We start from the raw sequence: 19,057 nt of genomic DNA on the forward strand, positions 1-19,057 counted from the left end.
TTACTTTCAATGCCTTAAAAGCCACATCCCTTTAAAAGCACAATCTGTTTTATTTTGTACATCAAATGCACTTTTGTTATTGTTTTCATGGAGTTGTGTTTTGTTATACTTTTCAATAAAACTAAAAACAAAGAACCTGTGCTATATTACAAATTGATTCAGCAGACACAAGGAATCTCAATTTATAACATGACTAAGTGGTAAGTTAGAGAAAAAAGTTAAGTGGGACTAGCATCTGTTGTGTATATTAGATATATTTATATGTGTGTTTGTGTTATATGTATATTAATACATTGTGGACAATACATTTTTTACCAAATAAGTGTTTATGATGGTTTCGACTACTTTTCTTTTTTGGCAGTAGTAATTCTAAATTTAAAATCACTCTTAACTATGGGAAAATATTGATTAAATATATTGCGTACATATGGGGAGAATTAAAATATTCAATTTCGACGTTTAAGAAAACGAGGCCAAATGGCCATGTGAACGCACGTCAATTCTGGCCAAAAATTGCCTCTTTTTTTGGCCTGGCCAAGTTTGGAAAAGTCTCTTTTTCGTTTGGCCATGTGAACGGGCTAATAGTAAAGTAAATTTTAAATTGTGTAACACGCAAGCCGCTCCCCATTAAAAATCGAAACTGATTTCGTGGCTACAACGGTCACGCATGAGCGGATGCAAATGTAAATTTTAGAAGCTGGAGCAAAAATAAATAGAAACAAATTCTGTTGGTATTGCTTTTTGTGCGTTATAAAGATTTGAACCATGGACGTTGAACAATCTTTTAGGGCTGTGGGAGCTTTTGGGAGATATCAAATCTTATGTTACACTTTACTTGCCTCCATGCACGTAAGTTACATTCTGCGACTTAGTAGCAATGCTTTTATCTGATACTCTATTCGAGTAGTGTATACCTACAGCGTGTGTGAACGACTGTCGTTTCCTTCCCATTTCCATTTCTTTGCTGTAATGTTAGGTGCTAGTGAAGAATCTCCTATTATCCCCAACTACTAACCACTACCCACCACTCTAATCTGTGATGCACCAAAGGATTCTTTACTAGTGTCGAAATTTCATATTTAGTTTCATATATATGTGGCTGTACTGCCTGTACATAGTATCCGGCATGCAAATTCCCTTGCGAAGTCATATGCAAACCCATTACCGAGTTCCGCATGCGGCAACGAAATTCGGACAAAACAGAGACAAAACGGACGAATGCCGGATAGTGGATACTGTGTACAGCCACCTTTATAAAATGCTTTGTTGTTTAGATTTACCTCGGCTTACAAATGTTTCTGATGGAATTTATTGCTCTTGCCCCAGAAAAGCTGGTAAATGGACAGAAAATACCAACAGATAAAGCTACAACTATTGTGGATCAAGTAAATAAGTTTTCGGAATCTCTTTTGTTAATGACCTGTGAAAATTTGGTTTCAAAATGTTTCTTATGTCTCACTGATTATTTTAAAGAAGGTTAACAAGCACAAGCTAAAGGTTTATCATATCTAATTTTCACCTTAAATATGATATGTTTTGTTTATTTATATAATAAATGCTTTACTTGGCTGCTTTTTCAACTGCTATTTTTTATGGAATGGTTAGACAAAACCAACAACCAACTTTGTAAAGAGTGCAATGTGTGAAATAACTTTATATTTTAATATAAAAAATTAAAATTGATTTGTGTTTTCACAGTGGAAGTTACAAGACCGCATGTGGATAGTAGGGCTTATCAAATCTATTTATTTCTTGGGTGTTTTGCTGGGAAATCTGTTCATTGGTCAACTCTCTGACAAATTTGGCCGAAAAGCAGTTTTATATAAAGGTTAGATTCCTGTAGCATCTGTAACTAATAAACTATCTGTTAATATTGTTCCCTTCATTCAGTGTACATTCTGCTCATCTGCTTCTCATTCTTCACATTATTTGCAAACAACTATCAGACTCTCGCAGTTATTCGGTTCTTTGTTGGCGTGTTTGTTGGTGGAACTGTTCTAGTTTCTTTCGTTCTCATACAGGAACTGCTGGGTTCTTCAGTATGGACCATATCAGGTAATTTAAGTTAACTGCAACATTTCTTTACAAGCAAAATATCCAAGGGAGACCAGCTTTGATGCTAGATACTGATAACCATATTTACCCTTGTGCAAATGATTGCTTTAGCCTATGGGTAACTAATTGGGTATAGCACCCTTGGTGTTAGGCCAGCAATCTAGCCCAAATCTCAGCCCATAGGTTTTATAACGTGTCATGCTGTAGGACCTTGCCCACATAGTAAGACTTATTATTCTTAATTCACTCTACCTTTCCAGGAAATATCTTGCCAGCATTATTTGCACTTGGTCTTGCTTTACTAGCAGGACTCGCTAGTGTCTTCAAAAACTGGCGTGATCTTTGTATTGTGACATCTCTACCTGGGATTATTTTGTGCATTGGTTCATTGTAAGTACTTACTTTTACTACTTATGTCAATCAGTTTGGCATCAGTGAAGAATTCTTCAATGGTAGTTCATATGGCAAAAGCAAATGACAATACATTTTGGCTTACCAGATAAAATAGCAGGATTCTTTACTGGCACCTAGTTTTTATATATCATATTCAACGACAGAATAAATAAATTGAAAACTATTAATTTCAATCTCAACAGCATTATACCAGAATCTCCACGATGGCTTTACTCTCAAGGAAGAATTGCAGAAGCTGAACAAACCATGCGTTACATGGCACAGAAGAATGGGGTTTCTTTCAAAGAATGTATGTAATGTATAAACATAGGTTTTGACAAGTTTGATGTTGTCTAGTATGTCAACCTAGTGGTCACGGTCACTAATGGACATAAAATCTAAAAAATAAGTAACATACTTGGTAACTCATAAGCTAGTACGATGTGAAACAAAACAACCTTGTTATAATAATTATCATTTTCGTCCATGCGAAGGTACTGTTTACATATAACTTTTTTAATAACTATACCAGAAGGGTATATCACCTAAAATAAACTTGTTTCAAAAAATTTGGCATGCCGTAATTATTTGAAAAAAGAAAATATGAGCTTGTAATCTTGATTAATACAAACCTTTAAATACACAGGTAATAACATCATTTTAAAACCAAAAGCATCATCTGGAAAAACTAAATCTCAATCATACACAATAAAAGACCTCTTCATTACAAAACGGATGGTGGTTAGAACATTAGTTATGGGATATCTATGGTAGGATACGCATGTGTAATACTCTGACAATGTAACTTGTAGATATCAATGTCTTTTTCAGGTTTGTATGCAGTTTTTCATACTATGGACTAACCATGAGTTCCGGGCATTTATCATCCAGTGTTTACACAAGTTTTGCTCTCTCTGGTTTGGTTGAATTGCCTTCTTATGTTATAGGGGCAATACTGATCAACAGACACTGGTAAGTAACTAAGTGTATATACTAGTTTGCATCACCCCAAACATACAAGGTGTTCGGGAAGTCACTGTGCACTTACATATTTATTAACAGACATTTCGGTATAGTGTCCAGGACTCCATAACCCATAAGGTAAATAAATATGAGTGACTTCAACCCTTCTCATTTTGCTTCTAAACACCTTAATCAACTGCTGCCTTGGAATAAACTTTTCAAACACCCTGTATAATGGCATCTTGGAAAGAAAGAAGATAGACTTTTCAAACACCCTGTATAATGGCATCTTGGAAAATGCAACGAAATGAAATAAAAGTCTGACTCTGTGGGATTTTCTAGCTGCTACTAGTGTTTTATACATATATAAATCCATCTGGTTCTATAATATATGAATTTTTCTACAGGGCTGGTAGAAAGAGAACTTTGGTTGGAATGCTTCTTCTTGGTGGAATATTCTGTCTTTGTATCATGTTTATGCCTCCAACTACAAATGGTGATACCTATTTTCTACCATACCATAGCTCAAATGTTTCTAATACACTTAAACAAAAAAGTTCATAAATTGAGTTAATAAAGTATTTTATATATTGGATACTTAGTTGGCTACCAATGTGGTACAAAAAAAGGTTAATAGCTACTACTATATTTAGTAGCAACAAACCACAACCACTGTTTAAAAAAACATTTTTTTGTGTTTTTAGGTTCATTTTCTGTTCGTATGGGTTTTGCATTGGGTGGCAAACTAGCAATGTCAGCAGCTTTTTCCATTGTTTACATCTATGCTACTGAGCTTTTTCCCACTGTTGTGCGTAATGTTGGAATGGGAACATCATCTGTATGTGCGAGGGTGGGGGGTATGTTGGCACCCCTGGTTATTTCACTGGTAAGTTTCTATTCTATGTGGGTGAGGCACCCAGCGCGGCACGCCATAGGTCTTATTTTGGTCAGAATTGGCGGATTATTGGAATTAACTTGTCACAATAAAAAACTTTTGTTTGATAAAACTAGGCTGTGGTATACCCTAAAACATGCCGCACACAAAAGTGTCGAAACAATAATGACCAAAAAACATAGGGTTGTTTGACACTACAGAACCAGATGTCTGCTAGTTAAACTTAATGCGCACGAGACACATCAAGCAATTCAGTATTGAGATGCGCAACAGAAATGTTTTCTATTTAATGCAGCTGAATCATTGCAAGAATACTACATTTTAAAGTGACTTGCAAATTTTAAGATTTCTTAAAAAATAAAGATGACTTCTTCTCCACCAGTAAAACTGTGTGCAATGCAAAATAGATGCAAAAAGTGCTTCCAGGCAATATGTAACTGACTGTTGCAACATGTTTAAACAATGCACTTATAAACACAGTAAGGATCTATTACTACAAAAATGTAACAGACAAAAATCGAGTACAACACAAGTGTTTAATAAAATAGATACATTTCACCTAAATGGCATCGCCAGTCTCCTATTCAAATACAATGTAAACACTTACGTTTTCCCACAATAGACTCAGTTTGGAGCATCTTTGCCTTACATTGTGTTTGGTGTTGTAGCTGTGGTGGCCGGATTCATGACGTTACTTCTACCCGAAACTTTGAACCAACCAATTCCAGACAACCTGCAAGATGTAGAAGTAAACATGTCAAAAGCCGGAAGATATCAACATAATGATGTGCCTGAAGATAAGGTTTGTATGGATAACATTAATAAGACCAAAACGTTTTTCTGGTAAAAGTTCTATTTATACATTGTTTTGCAAAGTTAAAAAGTATAAATAATTATACTTTAGGAAACATTTGTCTGTTGTGCATTATATATATATTATTTTTCCAAGTTGCAGTATTTTGATTTTTTAGTTGCATATTTTTCTTTTAGGTAGGTGTATAGGAACCTTTTTTCCCCAAAAATAAAAATTGTGCAAGAGCCAAACATTCTAGTGTTTTTACAAGTGGCAGTATTTTAATTTGTTAGTTGCATACTTTTAGGCAAATAGGGATCTTTTTAACATTAAAATCTTGCCTAATAGATTTTGGAGTTTTAGCGGTATAACTATAAGTTTGTTTTCCTCTAGATTCAATTGTTACAGCATGATGAAGAAACTGTGTAATGGGCGAACCAAACTTTAGCACAAGACAATTAAAATAGACAAATCATTTTTTTAAAATTACAATTCCTATCAGTGTCGCGTTGCAAAACTAATATGCGTTTACATTTATAGTTTATACACACTTCTATTAATCATTTTAAAGTTTTTATTACCATTTGTTTCATTTGCACTGTATATTATTGTGCCTTACCTTATTCTTAAACCAAAGTGTTTCAGATATATACAAAGACTAAATATTTATGCACTTTTGTACAAGTTAGCACTAAATCCAAACCATTCCAATAACAAAGTAATATATTTTCATTTTTTTTATCAATTAACAACTCGTTTAAAACTTCTACCTTTAACACAAACCGTGCCTTAACCCGTTATTGAAACTCCTACTTTCACACAAATCGTTTTAAATATTGGTGTGTTTTGTTTGTCGAGGTGGGTGAAGAGGATTTTTTGAAGATGTAATTAGCTCGCAATATTTCTAACAGAAATTCCTAAACTTTTGGCAATGGAACCATCTGACCCTAAAATAAAACTTGTAATCGTTTTCTGTTGGTTATCAAGGCCGCACTAGCAAGGAATTATAAAACCCATTGTAGTAAAAATAACCGTCACCTATATAAGTTTGCTTATATACTAACTCTTTATAACTTGTTGACTAAGGTTACACAATACATTATTTGATGTTGTTCGTTAATGCACAATTATTAATTATTATGAGAAAGTTGCAATTATATATCAATTTTGGCTTAATGATGTGGTAAAGAATAAATAAACTAATTATAAGCAAGCAAACAGGTTTGGCCGCCTTTTATCAAAAATAAGGAGATCCCAACTAAGAGAAAATGAAGGTTATATTTTGTAAACATTATTTAATTTTTTAACAAAATTCCCTAAAGGAATTTTATAAAGTTAACTTACACACCTTAAAAGTCCAATATCCCACGTACTTCCTCTATAGCCCAGGAAATTACATAAATGGTGCAACAAATGCACGATTTGTCCCCTAAGATCGTCTGAACGTCACGCATGAACATTGGTCACGTGGTTCGTAGACGTAATATAACGTGCGAGATTTTAGAAATCTTTCCTTTTCTCAGCGCTGTTGAAATGGTAGGTTGGTGTGTTTTTATCTTCAGGAATCTGCTTCTATACATGCTGCATTTTGTTTAAATATTTGACTAGACATATTCGGAGCATGGTGCTTTAAGTTGGTTAGGTTAATATGGAGAACAAGTGCAATTACTGGTGTAATTACTAGCTTTTGAAAATGTTCTTACTTGCAGTCTCATCGAAAGTTTTCTGCGCCACGTCACGGCTCTTTGGGGTTCTTACCTCGTAAGCGGTCGTCCCGTCATCGTGGAAAAGTTAAGGCTTTTCCCAGAGATGACCCATCTAAACCATGCCATTTAACGGCTTTCATCAGCTACAAAGCTGGCATGACCCACGTTGTTCGTGAAGTTGACCGACCAGGGTCAAGTAAGTAGATTATCCATATTTTGTCTACACTATAGTAAAAAGCAATGCTGTTATATCGGTACTGTGGATATGCCTAATAACTTTAAGCAATACGTGCCGAAAAATATACTAAAATATTTTTTCCTGAAAACCAACTGAATATTTTCCTTTGGCTGTGATTATGAAAAGTTATCCCTGTCTGATGACTATTGAGTCATGACGATAACAACCGCATCGCTATGAGCCAAACACTAATAAAATTTAATAAAAACAACTTGATTAAGATTACTTTTAATTGGTTTCGTTCTAAAGAGACATAAAAGTGAATTTTATTAAGAATTTAAAGGAAAAACTGTACCGTTTAAAGCTTTTTTATATTATAGTAAAGAATTTATGGTAATTAATAATCCTAAAATGCTAATTCTCCTGCAGAGGTTAACAAGAAAGAAGTTGTGGATGCCGTAACCATCTTGGAAGCGCCACCCATGATAGTGGTTGGTGTGATCGGTTACATCGAAACCCCTCGTGGTCTACGAACTTTGAAAACCTTGTTTGCCGAACATCTGAGCGACGAATGCAAACGCCGATTCTACAAAAACTGGTGTGTTTTTTTTTAGCTTAGGATTTAAAATGTGATGAAAATTTAGACGGGCGGTCTGATATAAAGTGCTGATTCGTCTTTTTTCTGATTTTACATTAGTTTACCAAAAGTTCTTTAAATTCTATGATATTTTGGAACTCGTCTGGTCTGTGGTTAATCATGTGTATACCATGTAGTTTTCAATCATGATTTCTAACCAAACTTTCCCATTCTGCTCCTCTCAGTAATTCATCTGACGAGCTTCGAATGCCTGGATGCGATAAGTGGATGTGCCATAGACAACCATGTCTGGTCGCGTAACCACTTCCATCCTCTCCCACTAGTCTCCTCTCAGTGTTAACTGATGAGCCGGTGTGGTTTCCCATCTCATCTGTCTTTTGTCTCCCTCCCTACCCCCCACCCCACCATAGGTACGCATGCAAAAAGAAGGCCTTCACCAAATCGTGCCGAAAATGGCAAGACGAAGAAGGCAAGCGTCAAATCGACCGCGATTTCAACCAGATGAAGAAATACTGCAAAGTGATCCGTGTTATCGCACACACCCAGGTTGGTGTGGTAATCTAAATGTCGCTTCTCAGCTACTACAGTTGATGATTTGCTGGCACCTCTTGTATGAGAGTTCTTAAGAACCCATTGAACGGATTAAGCAAGCGTCTGATGTATAACATACACACAGCTAAATCCACTGTAATAAACCCTTCATTTTCTCTGAACTGAAGTATTTCCACAGATGAAACTTCTCCCAATCACCCAGAAGAAGTCCCACATCATGGAGATCCAAGTGAATGGTGGAACCATTCCAGAGAAGGTTGACTACGCACGAGACTTGCTGGAGAAACCAGTCCCAGTCTCAAACATTTTCGCCAAGGATGAAATGATTGATATCATTGGTGTGAACAAGGGGCATGGAGAGAAAGGTATATTTTCATTACAGACCCATTATTCCTTCATTACACCAAAGGTTTATGATGAAAGCATTGCTTTGCCCTTGCCGGGGCAACCTGAATAATACTGTAGATAACAACAATGCTGCCTTCCTTCTGAAACAGTTTTCTGCCACCCTTCATTTACAATAAAGTTTTAGACCCCTTTTTAAACTCATTCTTTACACAGGTGTTACTTCTCGTTGGCATACAAAGAAACTTCCACGAAAAACCCACAAGGGTTTGAGAAAGGTTGCTTGTATTGGTGCGTGGCATCCAGCCAGAGTTGCTTATTCTGTTGCAAGATCAGGTCAGTATATGTTACTTAAACATTATGCAAATGATGATTCTCTGGAAGTGCCGTCTGACCGATAGAATGACGTCTGATTCCTAATCTGATGCGAAAAAAATACTATTTTCAAATAAAATCAACAGAAAAAACATAATTTTCAAATCTGCGGAGTGCCAAAATTATCAAAAAATTAACCTCATTTTATTACCTTCTAGGTCAAAAGGGTTACCATCACCGAACTGAGGTGAACAAGAAGATCTACAGATTAGGAGCTGGTATCCATAAAGAGGGTGGCAAGCTCATTAAGAACAATGCTGCTACTGAGACTGATATTACAGATAAGAGCATCACCCCTATGGTAAGATTTCGTATCTTGGAATTATTAATTTAGTTCTTAATGGGTAACCACTTCGTATAAAGTTTGCAATGAAATCAATTAAGTTTCGCATCCTGGAATTCTCTACTCTTGGCTTGGTATTTGGTTTTACAATGTGAATCTTATTTTTTCAGGGAGGTTTCCCCCATTATGGTGAGGTAAAGAACGACTTTGTGATGATCAAAGGTTGTTGTATTGGACCTAAAAAGCGAGTGCTTACCCTTCGGAAGTCACTGATCACACACACCAAACGTGCAGCTCTGGAGAAAATCAATTTGAAATGGATCGACACGTCATCAAAGTTCGGGCATGGTCGTTTCCAAACACACGAGGAGAAACGTGCCTTCATGGGACCGCTCAAGAAGGATCGTCTCGCCGCCGCTGCTGCTGCCGCTACCACAACCACAACCACCGCTTAAATTATTTTGCGGTCGAATGGTTTATCGTGCATTGCTCGACAATAAAATAAATATGAAAACCCGGAGTTCGTCCAGATTTATTTTTTTGTAGCCGTCGCACGAGGAGACCTATACCTGTGAACCAGAAGCACGTGTATCCAAATATCGGGGTCCCTCTGAAATGCGCGCGAAATATCTACACGTGTATCCAGAAGGGGAAGCACGTGTATATCCAAATATTGGAGCAGAAGAAGCACTTTTATATCTATATCTCGAAAAGGCGCTTTTATATATTTAAATGTAAATATAATCGTGTCTCTAAAATGCGCGCGAAAAACTACACGTGGACAGCGCAAGGTTTTTACGGAAATTCATAGAGACGGATGCTGTTAGAAAATTCTAGCAGGTTGCCTCTTCTGCATTCCAGTTAGTTAAAAGTACCCAGCGTAAAGCCACGTTCGGCCTTTGAAATATTGCTCGCAAAGTAAGCGTCCCTCGTAGTCTTTACGTGTATTAAATACAGTAGACGAGAATTTGACTAAATGAATTAACAGTCGTGTAAACCTTACATAATATTTACTCATCCGCATATTTAAATAACACGTCCAAAAGCAATTTAAATCGTGTTACGCCAGTATGTCAATTCCCATTCAAAAGTGATTGATAACTATATAGGTAGGGAAATCCCCAAATGAAAATCCCATTATGCGGTAATAATTATGTGTATTTAATACCCAAAATTCATCATTTTTAATTTTAAACTGATCATGGTGTTTAAATTTTATTAAAATATGGAAACCAATCGCGCTGTGAGCAAGCGCAAACAGTCTCTTTCTTGGGCCTCTCTTAACCCGGAGCAGAGGAACATTTTTACAGCTAACCAACTGAGCGTACAGAATCAAAAAGTAATTAAAGATCTTAACGTGGTAAGTACCATTATTCGTTTATTTTGCAACAAAAAGTAAGATTTCTGTTTTCAGATTAAAAAAGGAATCGAAGATGAAAAACGCTGCGAAAATGCGGCGCATGCTAAAGAAGAAATCATGTTACAGAATCGCTACAACCGTATTTCAAAGGTTTGAATTTACCCAGGCACTAGACTACACCACACGTGTTAAAAATGCTGTTTAAATTATCAGTGATACATTACTAAATAACAAAATATTTCTCCAAATTATTTAGCCATAAAGTTACATGCGTACTTATGGGGGCCCAACCTGGTCAAAATACAACACGAATTATGGCATTTTTTACATTAAGTTGTATTATTTTTATATCACAAGTTGTATTATTTTTAGATCTTAGTCTCACAAAAAAGTAATTTTAACCTACAACTTGAATTATTTTTACGCTACAACTTAAATTAATTTTATGTTACGACTTGAATTATTTATACGTTACGAATTAAATTAATTTAACGTTACGACTTGAATTAATTTTATGTTACAACTTGAATTAATTTTACGTTACGACTTGAATTAATTTAACGTTACTACTTGAATTAATTTTACGCTACGACTTGAATTATTTTTACGTTACAACTTGAATTAATTTTACGTTACGACTTGAATTACTTTTACGCTACGACTTGAATTACTTTTACGTTACAACTTGAATCACGGCCTACTAGAGATATCTCTAGTAGGCCGTGCTTGAATTAATTTTACGCAACGACCTGAATTAATTTTACGTTACAACTTGAATTAATTTTACGCTACGACTTAAATTATTTTTACGTTACGACTTGAATTAATTTTACGTTACGACTTGAATTATTTTACGTTACAACTTGAATTAATTTTACGTTACGACTTGAATTACTTTTACGCTACGACTTGAATTACTTTTACGTTACAACTTGAATCACGGCCTATACTAGAGATATCTCTAGTAGGCCGTGCTTGAATTAATTTTACGCTACTACTTGAATTATTTTTACGCTACGACCTGAATTAATTTTACGCTACGACCTGAATTAATTTTACGTTACGACTTGAATTAATTTTATATCCGGTAAAATCGCTCATGTGTTTCAAAACTCCGAGCGTAAACTAAAAAAAACTACAGTTGTTTTTAAATCAAGGAGAGGACAAAATATAGTGGCTGAGTATTGTTTTCTCAATGTTACTTCGATATTAGGTAAATTTTTACAAAGATGTGGCCTACCGTATATGTTTCGTTGCCAGGAATACTTGCTAAGTTAAAGAGATAAAAAGTAAAATCACGCAATTTGCAAGCAAAACTGCAGCTAGCTATATATGTTATGCACCATATTTTAATGTTATGCATTTTTGTTTGTATTTTTATAGTTTAAACATGTTCCGTCTTGTTTTTGGTTGGTATACTTGATAGTTTCTGTTTTTTTATTCTTTTATCGGTCGAATGTTTAATAAAAGTTGATTATTTATGAAAGGTTTATTATTGTGCTAACATATAACGTAAGCAGAAAACCATTTTTAGGCGCAAAAGTGCTTAATTGGTTCCTGAAAAAATGCAATATTTTTAGACAAATGAACAGCATCCAGAATCAGATATGATAAAATTGTATTCATTGTGATCCGTAATAGCGGCGAATATGACGTCATTGATACGAGACAATGGAGTTTTTTAACGCATGAGTGATTTTACCCGATATAAAATTAATTTAAGTCGTAACGTAAAATTAATTCAAGTCGTAACGTAAAAATAATTCAAGTCGCAACGTAAAATTAATTCAAGTCGTTGCGTAAAATTAATTCAAGTCGTAAAGTAAAAATAGTTTAAGTCCTAGCCTAAAATTAATTCAAGTCGTAACGTAAAAATAATTCAAGTCGTAGCGTAAAAATAAGTCAAGTCGTAAAGTAAAAATAGTTCAAGTCCTAGCGTAAAATTAATTCAAGTCGTAGCGTAAAATTAATTCAAGTCGTAGCGTAAAAATAATTCAAGTCGTATAGGTAAAATTAATTCAAGTCGTAGCGTAAAATTAATTCAAGTTGTAACGTAAAAATATATTTTTGTGAGACTAAGATTTAAATATAATACAACTTATTACATTAAATGCGATTTGTTCGTGTTGTATTTTGACCAGGTTGGGCCCCCATACGTACTGGTAACTTTTAAACGAGTAGGATGTGTATGAAATAGAGTACCCGTGTTATAACGACCGCCATTGCCCCACCGTGTGAAGACGAATAAATTACATTCATTAATTCTTAAATGGTTGCAGGCATCAGAAAGAATTGAACGCCGAACTAGAGCTTCTCTTACTTACCTGAACTCTAGCGAATCGCCTCTTTATAGAAGAGATTCAATCAACGGTAAGAGTTGAATTAAAGAGTATTTATACAGAATTATATAACCATATCTTTAGGACCATAAAATAATGTTAATATTTGTTAAAAACAGGGTAGGAGATATTGGATATTATGTGGTATCCAGTTCACGACTTTAAAATAATGTCGTTAAGTATTAAAAAATAATATATTGGATAGGAAATATAGGATGTTTATGCCCTAACGGTATAAATCTTATATGTCATGAAAAAGAAACTAAATTAAAACCTTCATGCTTGTGCTTACCAATATTTGATTTAAATTTCACGAATTTACAGATAATGTTCAAAACCGGAGCATTTCTGGTCGGAAATTTAGGTCGGAAACTTTCGAACCAAACTCGTCGGTAGGTGGTGCTGTAGAGAAAGAACGTATATATATTACTGCGCATAGTTAAAACATCTAACGTAAATGTTATTTTATCTTTGCTGCCACGTGACAGTTTAATGTTATAACACGATTTACTAACATTGCGTATAGTAGGATGAGTAAAAAATGGGACATCTTTAGCACATAATATTCAAATATTCTGATCGTGTTTTAAACAATTAACAACGGTCCATGGGAGTCGTGAGCACATGGTTTTATTATTCTTTGAATTTTCTTTGTTTACTACCAAATGGGACGAGAAAATAGAATTAAAAGGTGTCCCTTCTTCCCCCACCCTCTACTGTTTAGGGGTTACAATCGTAATCATTTCGCGCATGGTGCCTTCCTGTTTAATACAACTTTGTTTGTTTTTTTTCCTTTATTTATTGTTTTAGCTTTGTTTTTTTGATATAGAACAAATCGTTGAATGAAAACAGCAGTCAACAGCGCCGCATGTCGGCCGCCAAATCTGAGACCGGGAGCCGAAAATCTGCTGACAAGAAAAAAGTTCGTTTCGACCAAAGCGAAGTGGATGGACTAGCCGATCGACCAACGGAAGGTTTTATCTATGCCTACATTTATACAGAGTACATATACATATATATTATATAGTAAACAGCAGGCTTTAAAATATGATTTAGTATTTCTTCTCTCTTATTGGTTGAAAAACATGTCAGCTATATTTAAACGATCGTAGAAATGACATGACACAAAGGGATCAATATTTTTTTCTATTTTACTGTATTGGTTTGGAAGTTTTACCAGTAATAACCTATATCTTACTCGGGTACCAAAAGAATGGGCAAGTTAGATTAAAGTTAAAGGGACAGATTAACGAAAAATCAAAACTTGTGTATTGAGAAACACTTTTTACGCTATTTTTTGTTTCGTATTTTAAGTTCGGCGGTACCTTAAGTTGTTTCGTATTTTAGGTTTGGCGGTACCTTTAAATGTAGATTCAGCATCTTTATCTAGATACATTTTTATTTTTCTCTGTTAGTGTAAGTTTCTTTAATATTAAAATGCACCCATTTCCAGGAAAGGATTTTACGAAATCTCGCAAATTGCTGGATTCCCCTGGAAGACAATCATCTACATTTAGCAACGAACAAATAATGGATCGCTCACTTAACAGCACAAGAGGGTCAACCGAGGATGGGGTGAATAAAATCGGCAAAGCGCCTTCTGCTCTTGATTACTAGTAAGAGTTGGACTGTTATTAATAGAAAAAAAACGAAAATTTAATCAGAGTTCAAAATGGAAGAGTGCAACTGTATCACATTTTATCATTTGATTAAAACGTCCTGGACTGTACATTTTGAGATTTAATCATGTTTTGCAGTTTTTATGTAAAATATTTGTTTAGCTCTATTTAAACTATGATTAGTTTCCTTTTTTTCGTTATCTGTTTAACTTTCCGAATAAATAAGTGCAATTTGCTTTATCCTCGTGTGGCCGAAAAACGACAGTCGCGACGAGCCTTAAACCCATTACCTCTGGGTTGTGTATACAACACGTTGGCTGGAATATAGCCATGCTTTACCAGTAAACTTGATTGTGTGCCTGCATTTTGTTGAACGTCTTTTACGGCATTTCTACGAATGAGTCTGGTTTCTAATTTTTAGCGGATACTCAAGTTTACTCCACCATTTTTTAGTTATAGCTTGTTTGAAATTGAACGACTCTCGTTTATTCTAAGTTCCGTTTCTTAATGTTTATATGATTAATTTGAATAAGTTTGATGTTACGTTAGGACATGTCTTATTTTATAAAACCCCCACTTTGTAAATGCATTAAATATTTAGAAAATATTTAAACTCAAAAGACAAAATATAGCGACCAAAATTGTAGTTAAAACACGCTTACGGGTAAAAAAAACTATTTACATTTACCAGCAATATGCCGCTAGTGGCGAAGTTGAATCGGAAATCTTCTATTGGTTTTTCCCACAACGCTGCAAGTTTCGCCACTCCCCAGCAAAGGAACCATCTGAACGTAAACCCTTAATTTAAATAGAGTTATTAATTATGTTGCTGAATATCCAAAAACGATCTGGTGTTTCGAAAATGTAACAGACACAAATCTGGTCTAACTAAATGTTGTATAAGAAATATATATTTCGCCTAAATGCCATCTTTAGTCTCTGCAAAAGAAATATCAAATACTACACAGAAACAATTGGTTGGATCTGATTTTCGTCTGTTACGTTTTCATAGGTCCAGATCCTTACTATATTTCTTTGCACAAGAATGGTTTAACTACATGGGCACCAAATCAGGTTTAGATTTAGGAATTTTATTACAAGTAAAGCCATAAAACATATAAAAAAACTACAAATAGTAAACAATTAGTATATTTTTATTATTGGTCGTGATATGGTCGATTTCTAACAAAATTTTCTACTCTTGTTTTCAATGCTGGCAACAGTGTATTAGTGAAAAGACAGGAATATGAACACTTAGGCGATGTATGAGTATTTTTAATTACTTTTTGGTCAGCATGCCTCTGGTCTTGAAGAGGAAATGCATCGTTGGCGTAAATTTCATCACAATAGAGCTCTGAATGCTAGACTCAAAGCAGTCCGGCTGCCTGGTCGACGTCATCACTCGACCTTCACATTACGTGAAGCGATGGATTTTGCTGCCCGCATTCGTAAAGATACGGCCTTCAGGTTAGAGCAGAAGGTTACCTGTAATGAGATGTAAATTATAACAAGTATAAGAAGGTATGTTAGTGAACACAAGTTGTATAGGCCCAAACCTATAAAGCAATGGGTTGTTTTATTTTGATGGATTTACAAAACAAAAACGGAATACGTCTAAAAAGAACACCACGCAATACGCATAATGTTGTAGTTACAGTGTAAATACCTACGTTGTAACTCTTTACGCAGTGGTACACTGTTGTTTTCCAACGTTTTAACAGGTATAGTAGGTTGGGGTTAGATGACACATGTTTCCACTCTCATTTACCGTTCCATTTGGTAGTATACAAAGAACAATTATCTGTTAACCGTATACTCCCGACTATTGTACAGCGTTCTTAATTGTTAAAAACATAATTAAAAATGTGGGACTTTATGTAAACGGTATCTATATTACCCTACCGCAGTATACTATGTGCCATGAAACGTTAGGTTCTCAGTTCAAGTAAAATGGCGTCTCCTTTGGCTCTGGTATTTCCCCAATGCTTAACCAGTACAAAAAACTTTAACTATGTAAACAATTACCAGAACTCAGTCTTTTACATCGGATCGAGCATGGGAGTTGTTAAACTGTAGATATCTTCGGTTGACACAAAACAACGTGAAGACCTTGGAAGACGTTTGCCAGGAGGGCGGGTATGATGTGGACTTCCATCCTCATGTGAACGACCAAACCATGGAACTACAGGCTGTGTTTAAAGTAAGCGTTATATTAGATATACACATATTAGGAAATGTGTATAAAGTATAGTACTTTTGGGTAAGATGGAATATCGTTACAAAACTATATACAATATTTTCTGATCGTGTTTTTAACAATTAACAAAGGTGTTTTAGAGTCGTGAGAAAAAGTTCTATAGTTTGTAATTTTTTGTTGTTTCTTACCAGTTAGGGTGGTAAAGGGAATAAAAACGTGTACCATCTTACCCTTACCCATTATATATTGTGGGATATAGTTTAACAAATGTGAAATATGTAAAGAACACAAAAAGAGGTAACAAGAAATTCAAGTTGCCTTTTTAGGTAAACTTTGCCTTGAGATATGTTTCGCCCCTAAACAAACATAAATTAGGTAGCAATGTAGAACTGCTGGAAATCGTGATTTAAACAACACCACTCTTTATTTCAGGATACCAGGAGACCGCTGGACGCTTTACAGCACCGATCTATTAACTGAAACGTGCTTTGTGTAATAGAGATCATATACAGAAAACTAAACATTTTGCTAATATTGTCCAATATCGTGTTTCGCAAACGTAAAACAAATTCCAAGCTGCTTGTGCAAAACACGGATCCGTGTGCGAGATACGATCACTAAGATGCGACCCTTGAAACGTTGCTGTGTAAATGAACACGATTGTGGGGGAAACATTATCGCGGCATTTTGTTTATTGCGTCTCCCGTTTCTCAATAAATTCAACAGTTCAAAACATTCACACTTGCGGTAGAAGCGGGTGCGGTTAGGTTTACATACAAGTAACTGCACATATATTTAAAGGAGAATGAGAAAACGACACCATTATCACGCCGTGTGCACGGTCACGTATACCCAAGCAGTGACTAGTCGGATTTATAACCATGAGCCCCGTGGCTTGCCAAATGTTCTCGCAGATTCTTTAGCGTAACACGAGGAGGTTGTTTCTCTTTACATGACCGGCACGTTGATTTTAATCCACAATGGTATGTGACGGCTTGTAGAAAAACATCTGCAGATATATCAAGGCGCTAAGCATGTTTTTGTATATGTTGCATTTTGCGTAGTCATCGTGGGTAGGTCTATTTATTTATGCAAGTCTCCGGGTTTTAGATTTAATTTATTTCCTACATACAACGAAACATCATTTTGTTAATGAAAAGGCCTCATACATCAATGGCATTTGTTCCCGAAACAACACAAGCAGATACTATAGTGAATTAAAAATCCGTATATTGTTTAATTTCATATTTTTTTATTTCTTTATAAAATTATTTTTAAAAAGTCTTTTTAAAGTACGACAAATCGAAACATTTATTTTCCTTTTTGTTTTAAATTCGGAGATACACATTCGGACTGAAAGCTATGGCATTAATTATTGCTTTAAATTAGCTAACAAACGTCTTAATACGAATATTTTATGATTTTATTTATTAAAGACCAATTGCTAATAAAAGAAGATATTTGTGAAAATTATCGTCACATATTTTTATATTACTCCCCCCCAAAAATGTCGTATAGTTTATTTGTTTATATATGATATTTTTATCAGTATGAAAACAATACATCATAATATTAAAATATCATTGCCCCTAGATGGCGGAAAAGAGCAGACGACTGAAGCTGGGGCAGAGCTACGTCGAACCAGAGTCGCTGTCAACATACCGTGAAATAAAAACATTGTCTATACATAATTTCAAGGGTTCTGTTTCAAGACTTTCTTCGCGTTCTCTCCTATTTCAGTCGAGCCTACGAGCAGCGTAATAATATAACATCATTCTCGAGGCGAAAGCGACCGGTCACAATGTTGGACGGGAGACAATGATATAGCTGTGGGGGAATGTAAATGATGGCCCTTGATGTTAAAAGTAGTTTAACATTTGACGCTAACAGCCATGACTGATGATTTCGTTTTACAGCTTCGGTCTGCGCGTTAGTCTGGTTGTAAAGGCAGAAGTGATATCAATATAAATAATTAATGATAATGCAAATTGTGGCATGACTGGCGAGTCCGGAGCAGCGGAGGTTTAGGTCAATTTAAGGATGATAAACCCTTGCTGGAGCAGAAGCGTATACTGCGGGCGGAATCCAATACGGTAAAGTAGCAATACACGAATTGCTACCGAATTCGATACCCACGCGGTGAACGTAAGAAGCTTTTGAGATTACATATGTCGCAGATGAACGTCGCTTCTTATAGATCGAAGTGTCTGATTTCATCACATGCTCTTCTTGAGTTGCAACCAACTGCGCTTAGTCGCATTGCTATTGGGCCGAGGTACCGCTGCAAATCGCGTAAGTGCGCATTTGGACTAGCGCCCGCTGTTCACAATTGGTAGTGTTTTCGCAATTTAATACGACACGCCGACAGAACTGTTGCGATTATGGCCTACCCTCCACCGCAAACTA

General features: G+C 35.4%; 4 protein-coding genes across 9 annotated transcripts in view; 3 read left to right on the forward strand and 1 right to left on the reverse strand.

The window, feature by feature from the left end:
• Nucleotides 1-4,997, reverse strand: part of LOC100181766 (phosphatidylinositol 3,4,5-trisphosphate-dependent Rac exchanger 1 protein) — a 22,184-nt gene extending 17,187 nt beyond the window's left edge. For all 6 annotated transcript variants that reach the window (XM_026840785.1, XM_018817509.2, XM_026840783.1 and 3 more), the window contains exon 1: nucleotides 4,914-4,997. The gene's annotated coding sequence lies outside the window, so the exon portion shown is untranslated. The remainder of the gene's footprint in view (nucleotides 1-4,913) is intronic.
• Nucleotides 631-6,275, forward strand: LOC100179456 (solute carrier family 22 member 15-like). Its single transcript, XM_002131973.5, has 12 exons — nucleotides 631-849; nucleotides 1,275-1,385; nucleotides 1,699-1,828; nucleotides 1,891-2,055; nucleotides 2,316-2,445; nucleotides 2,652-2,758; nucleotides 3,095-3,218; nucleotides 3,280-3,420; nucleotides 3,819-3,907; nucleotides 4,116-4,297; nucleotides 4,929-5,108; nucleotides 5,493-6,275. The coding sequence occupies exons 1-12, from the start codon at nucleotides 766-768 to the stop codon at nucleotides 5,526-5,528; spliced, it is 1,479 nt and encodes a 492-aa protein (XP_002132009.1). The 5' UTR covers nucleotides 631-765; the 3' UTR covers nucleotides 5,529-6,275.
• Nucleotides 6,276-6,523: 248 nt separating this feature from the next.
• On the forward strand, nucleotides 6,524-9,656 carry LOC100177118 (60S ribosomal protein L3). Its single transcript, XM_002131998.4, has 8 exons — nucleotides 6,524-6,635; nucleotides 6,809-7,001; nucleotides 7,413-7,581; nucleotides 7,992-8,127; nucleotides 8,312-8,498; nucleotides 8,695-8,814; nucleotides 9,012-9,154; nucleotides 9,307-9,656. Exons 1-8 carry the CDS (start codon nucleotides 6,552-6,554, stop codon nucleotides 9,589-9,591), a joined length of 1,317 nt encoding a protein of 438 aa, XP_002132034.2. The 5' UTR covers nucleotides 6,524-6,551; the 3' UTR covers nucleotides 9,592-9,656.
• Nucleotides 9,657-9,760: 104 nt separating this feature from the next.
• Nucleotides 9,761-17,167, forward strand: LOC100187344 (uncharacterized protein C16orf78-like). Its single transcript, XM_002132021.4, has 10 exons — nucleotides 9,761-10,496; nucleotides 10,551-10,646; nucleotides 12,776-12,866; nucleotides 13,160-13,227; nucleotides 13,665-13,809; nucleotides 14,289-14,451; nucleotides 15,146-15,245; nucleotides 15,749-15,921; nucleotides 16,483-16,654; nucleotides 17,084-17,167. The coding sequence occupies exons 1-10, from the start codon at nucleotides 10,362-10,364 to the stop codon at nucleotides 17,129-17,131; spliced, it is 1,191 nt and encodes a 396-aa protein (XP_002132057.1). The 5' UTR covers nucleotides 9,761-10,361; the 3' UTR covers nucleotides 17,132-17,167.
• Nucleotides 17,168-19,057: the final 1,890 nt, after the last annotated feature.

The sequence above is a fragment of the Ciona intestinalis genome, chromosome 2, assembly GCF_000224145.3.
Source record: "Ciona intestinalis chromosome 2, KH, whole genome shotgun sequence".
NCBI classification, from domain to species: Eukaryota; Metazoa; Chordata; class Ascidiacea; order Phlebobranchia; family Cionidae; genus Ciona; species Ciona intestinalis.

Excerpts from the sequence above, each read along its gene's own strand:
- LOC100179456 (XM_002131973.5), top strand. The coding sequence starts at position 766 with ATGGACGTTGAACAATCTTTTAGGGCTGTGGGAGCTTTTGGGAGATAT. Across the intron at positions 1,386-1,698 it reads CTACAACTATTGTGGATCAA|TGGAAGTTACAAGACCGCAT; the intron begins GTAAATAAGTTT and ends GTGTTTTCACAG. Across the intron at positions 3,219-3,279 it reads TTAGTTATGGGATATCTATG|GTTTGTATGCAGTTTTTCAT; the intron begins GTAGGATACGCA and ends TGTCTTTTTCAG.
- LOC100177118 (XM_002131998.4), top strand. The coding sequence starts at position 6,552 with ATGAACATTGGTCACGTGGTTCGTAGACGTAATATAACGTGCGAGATT. Across the intron at positions 7,002-7,412 it reads AGTTGACCGACCAGGGTCAA|AGGTTAACAAGAAAGAAGTT; the intron begins GTAAGTAGATTA and ends ATTCTCCTGCAG. Across the intron at positions 7,582-7,991 it reads CGCCGATTCTACAAAAACTG|GTACGCATGCAAAAAGAAGG; the intron begins GTGTGTTTTTTT and ends ACCCCACCATAG.
- LOC100187344 (XM_002132021.4), top strand. The coding sequence starts at position 10,362 with ATGGAAACCAATCGCGCTGTGAGCAAGCGCAAACAGTCTCTTTCTTGG. Across the intron at positions 10,497-10,550 it reads TAATTAAAGATCTTAACGTG|ATTAAAAAAGGAATCGAAGA; the intron begins GTAAGTACCATT and ends TTCTGTTTTCAG. Across the intron at positions 13,810-14,288 it reads AGCCGATCGACCAACGGAAG|GAAAGGATTTTACGAAATCT; the intron begins GTTTTATCTATG and ends ACCCATTTCCAG.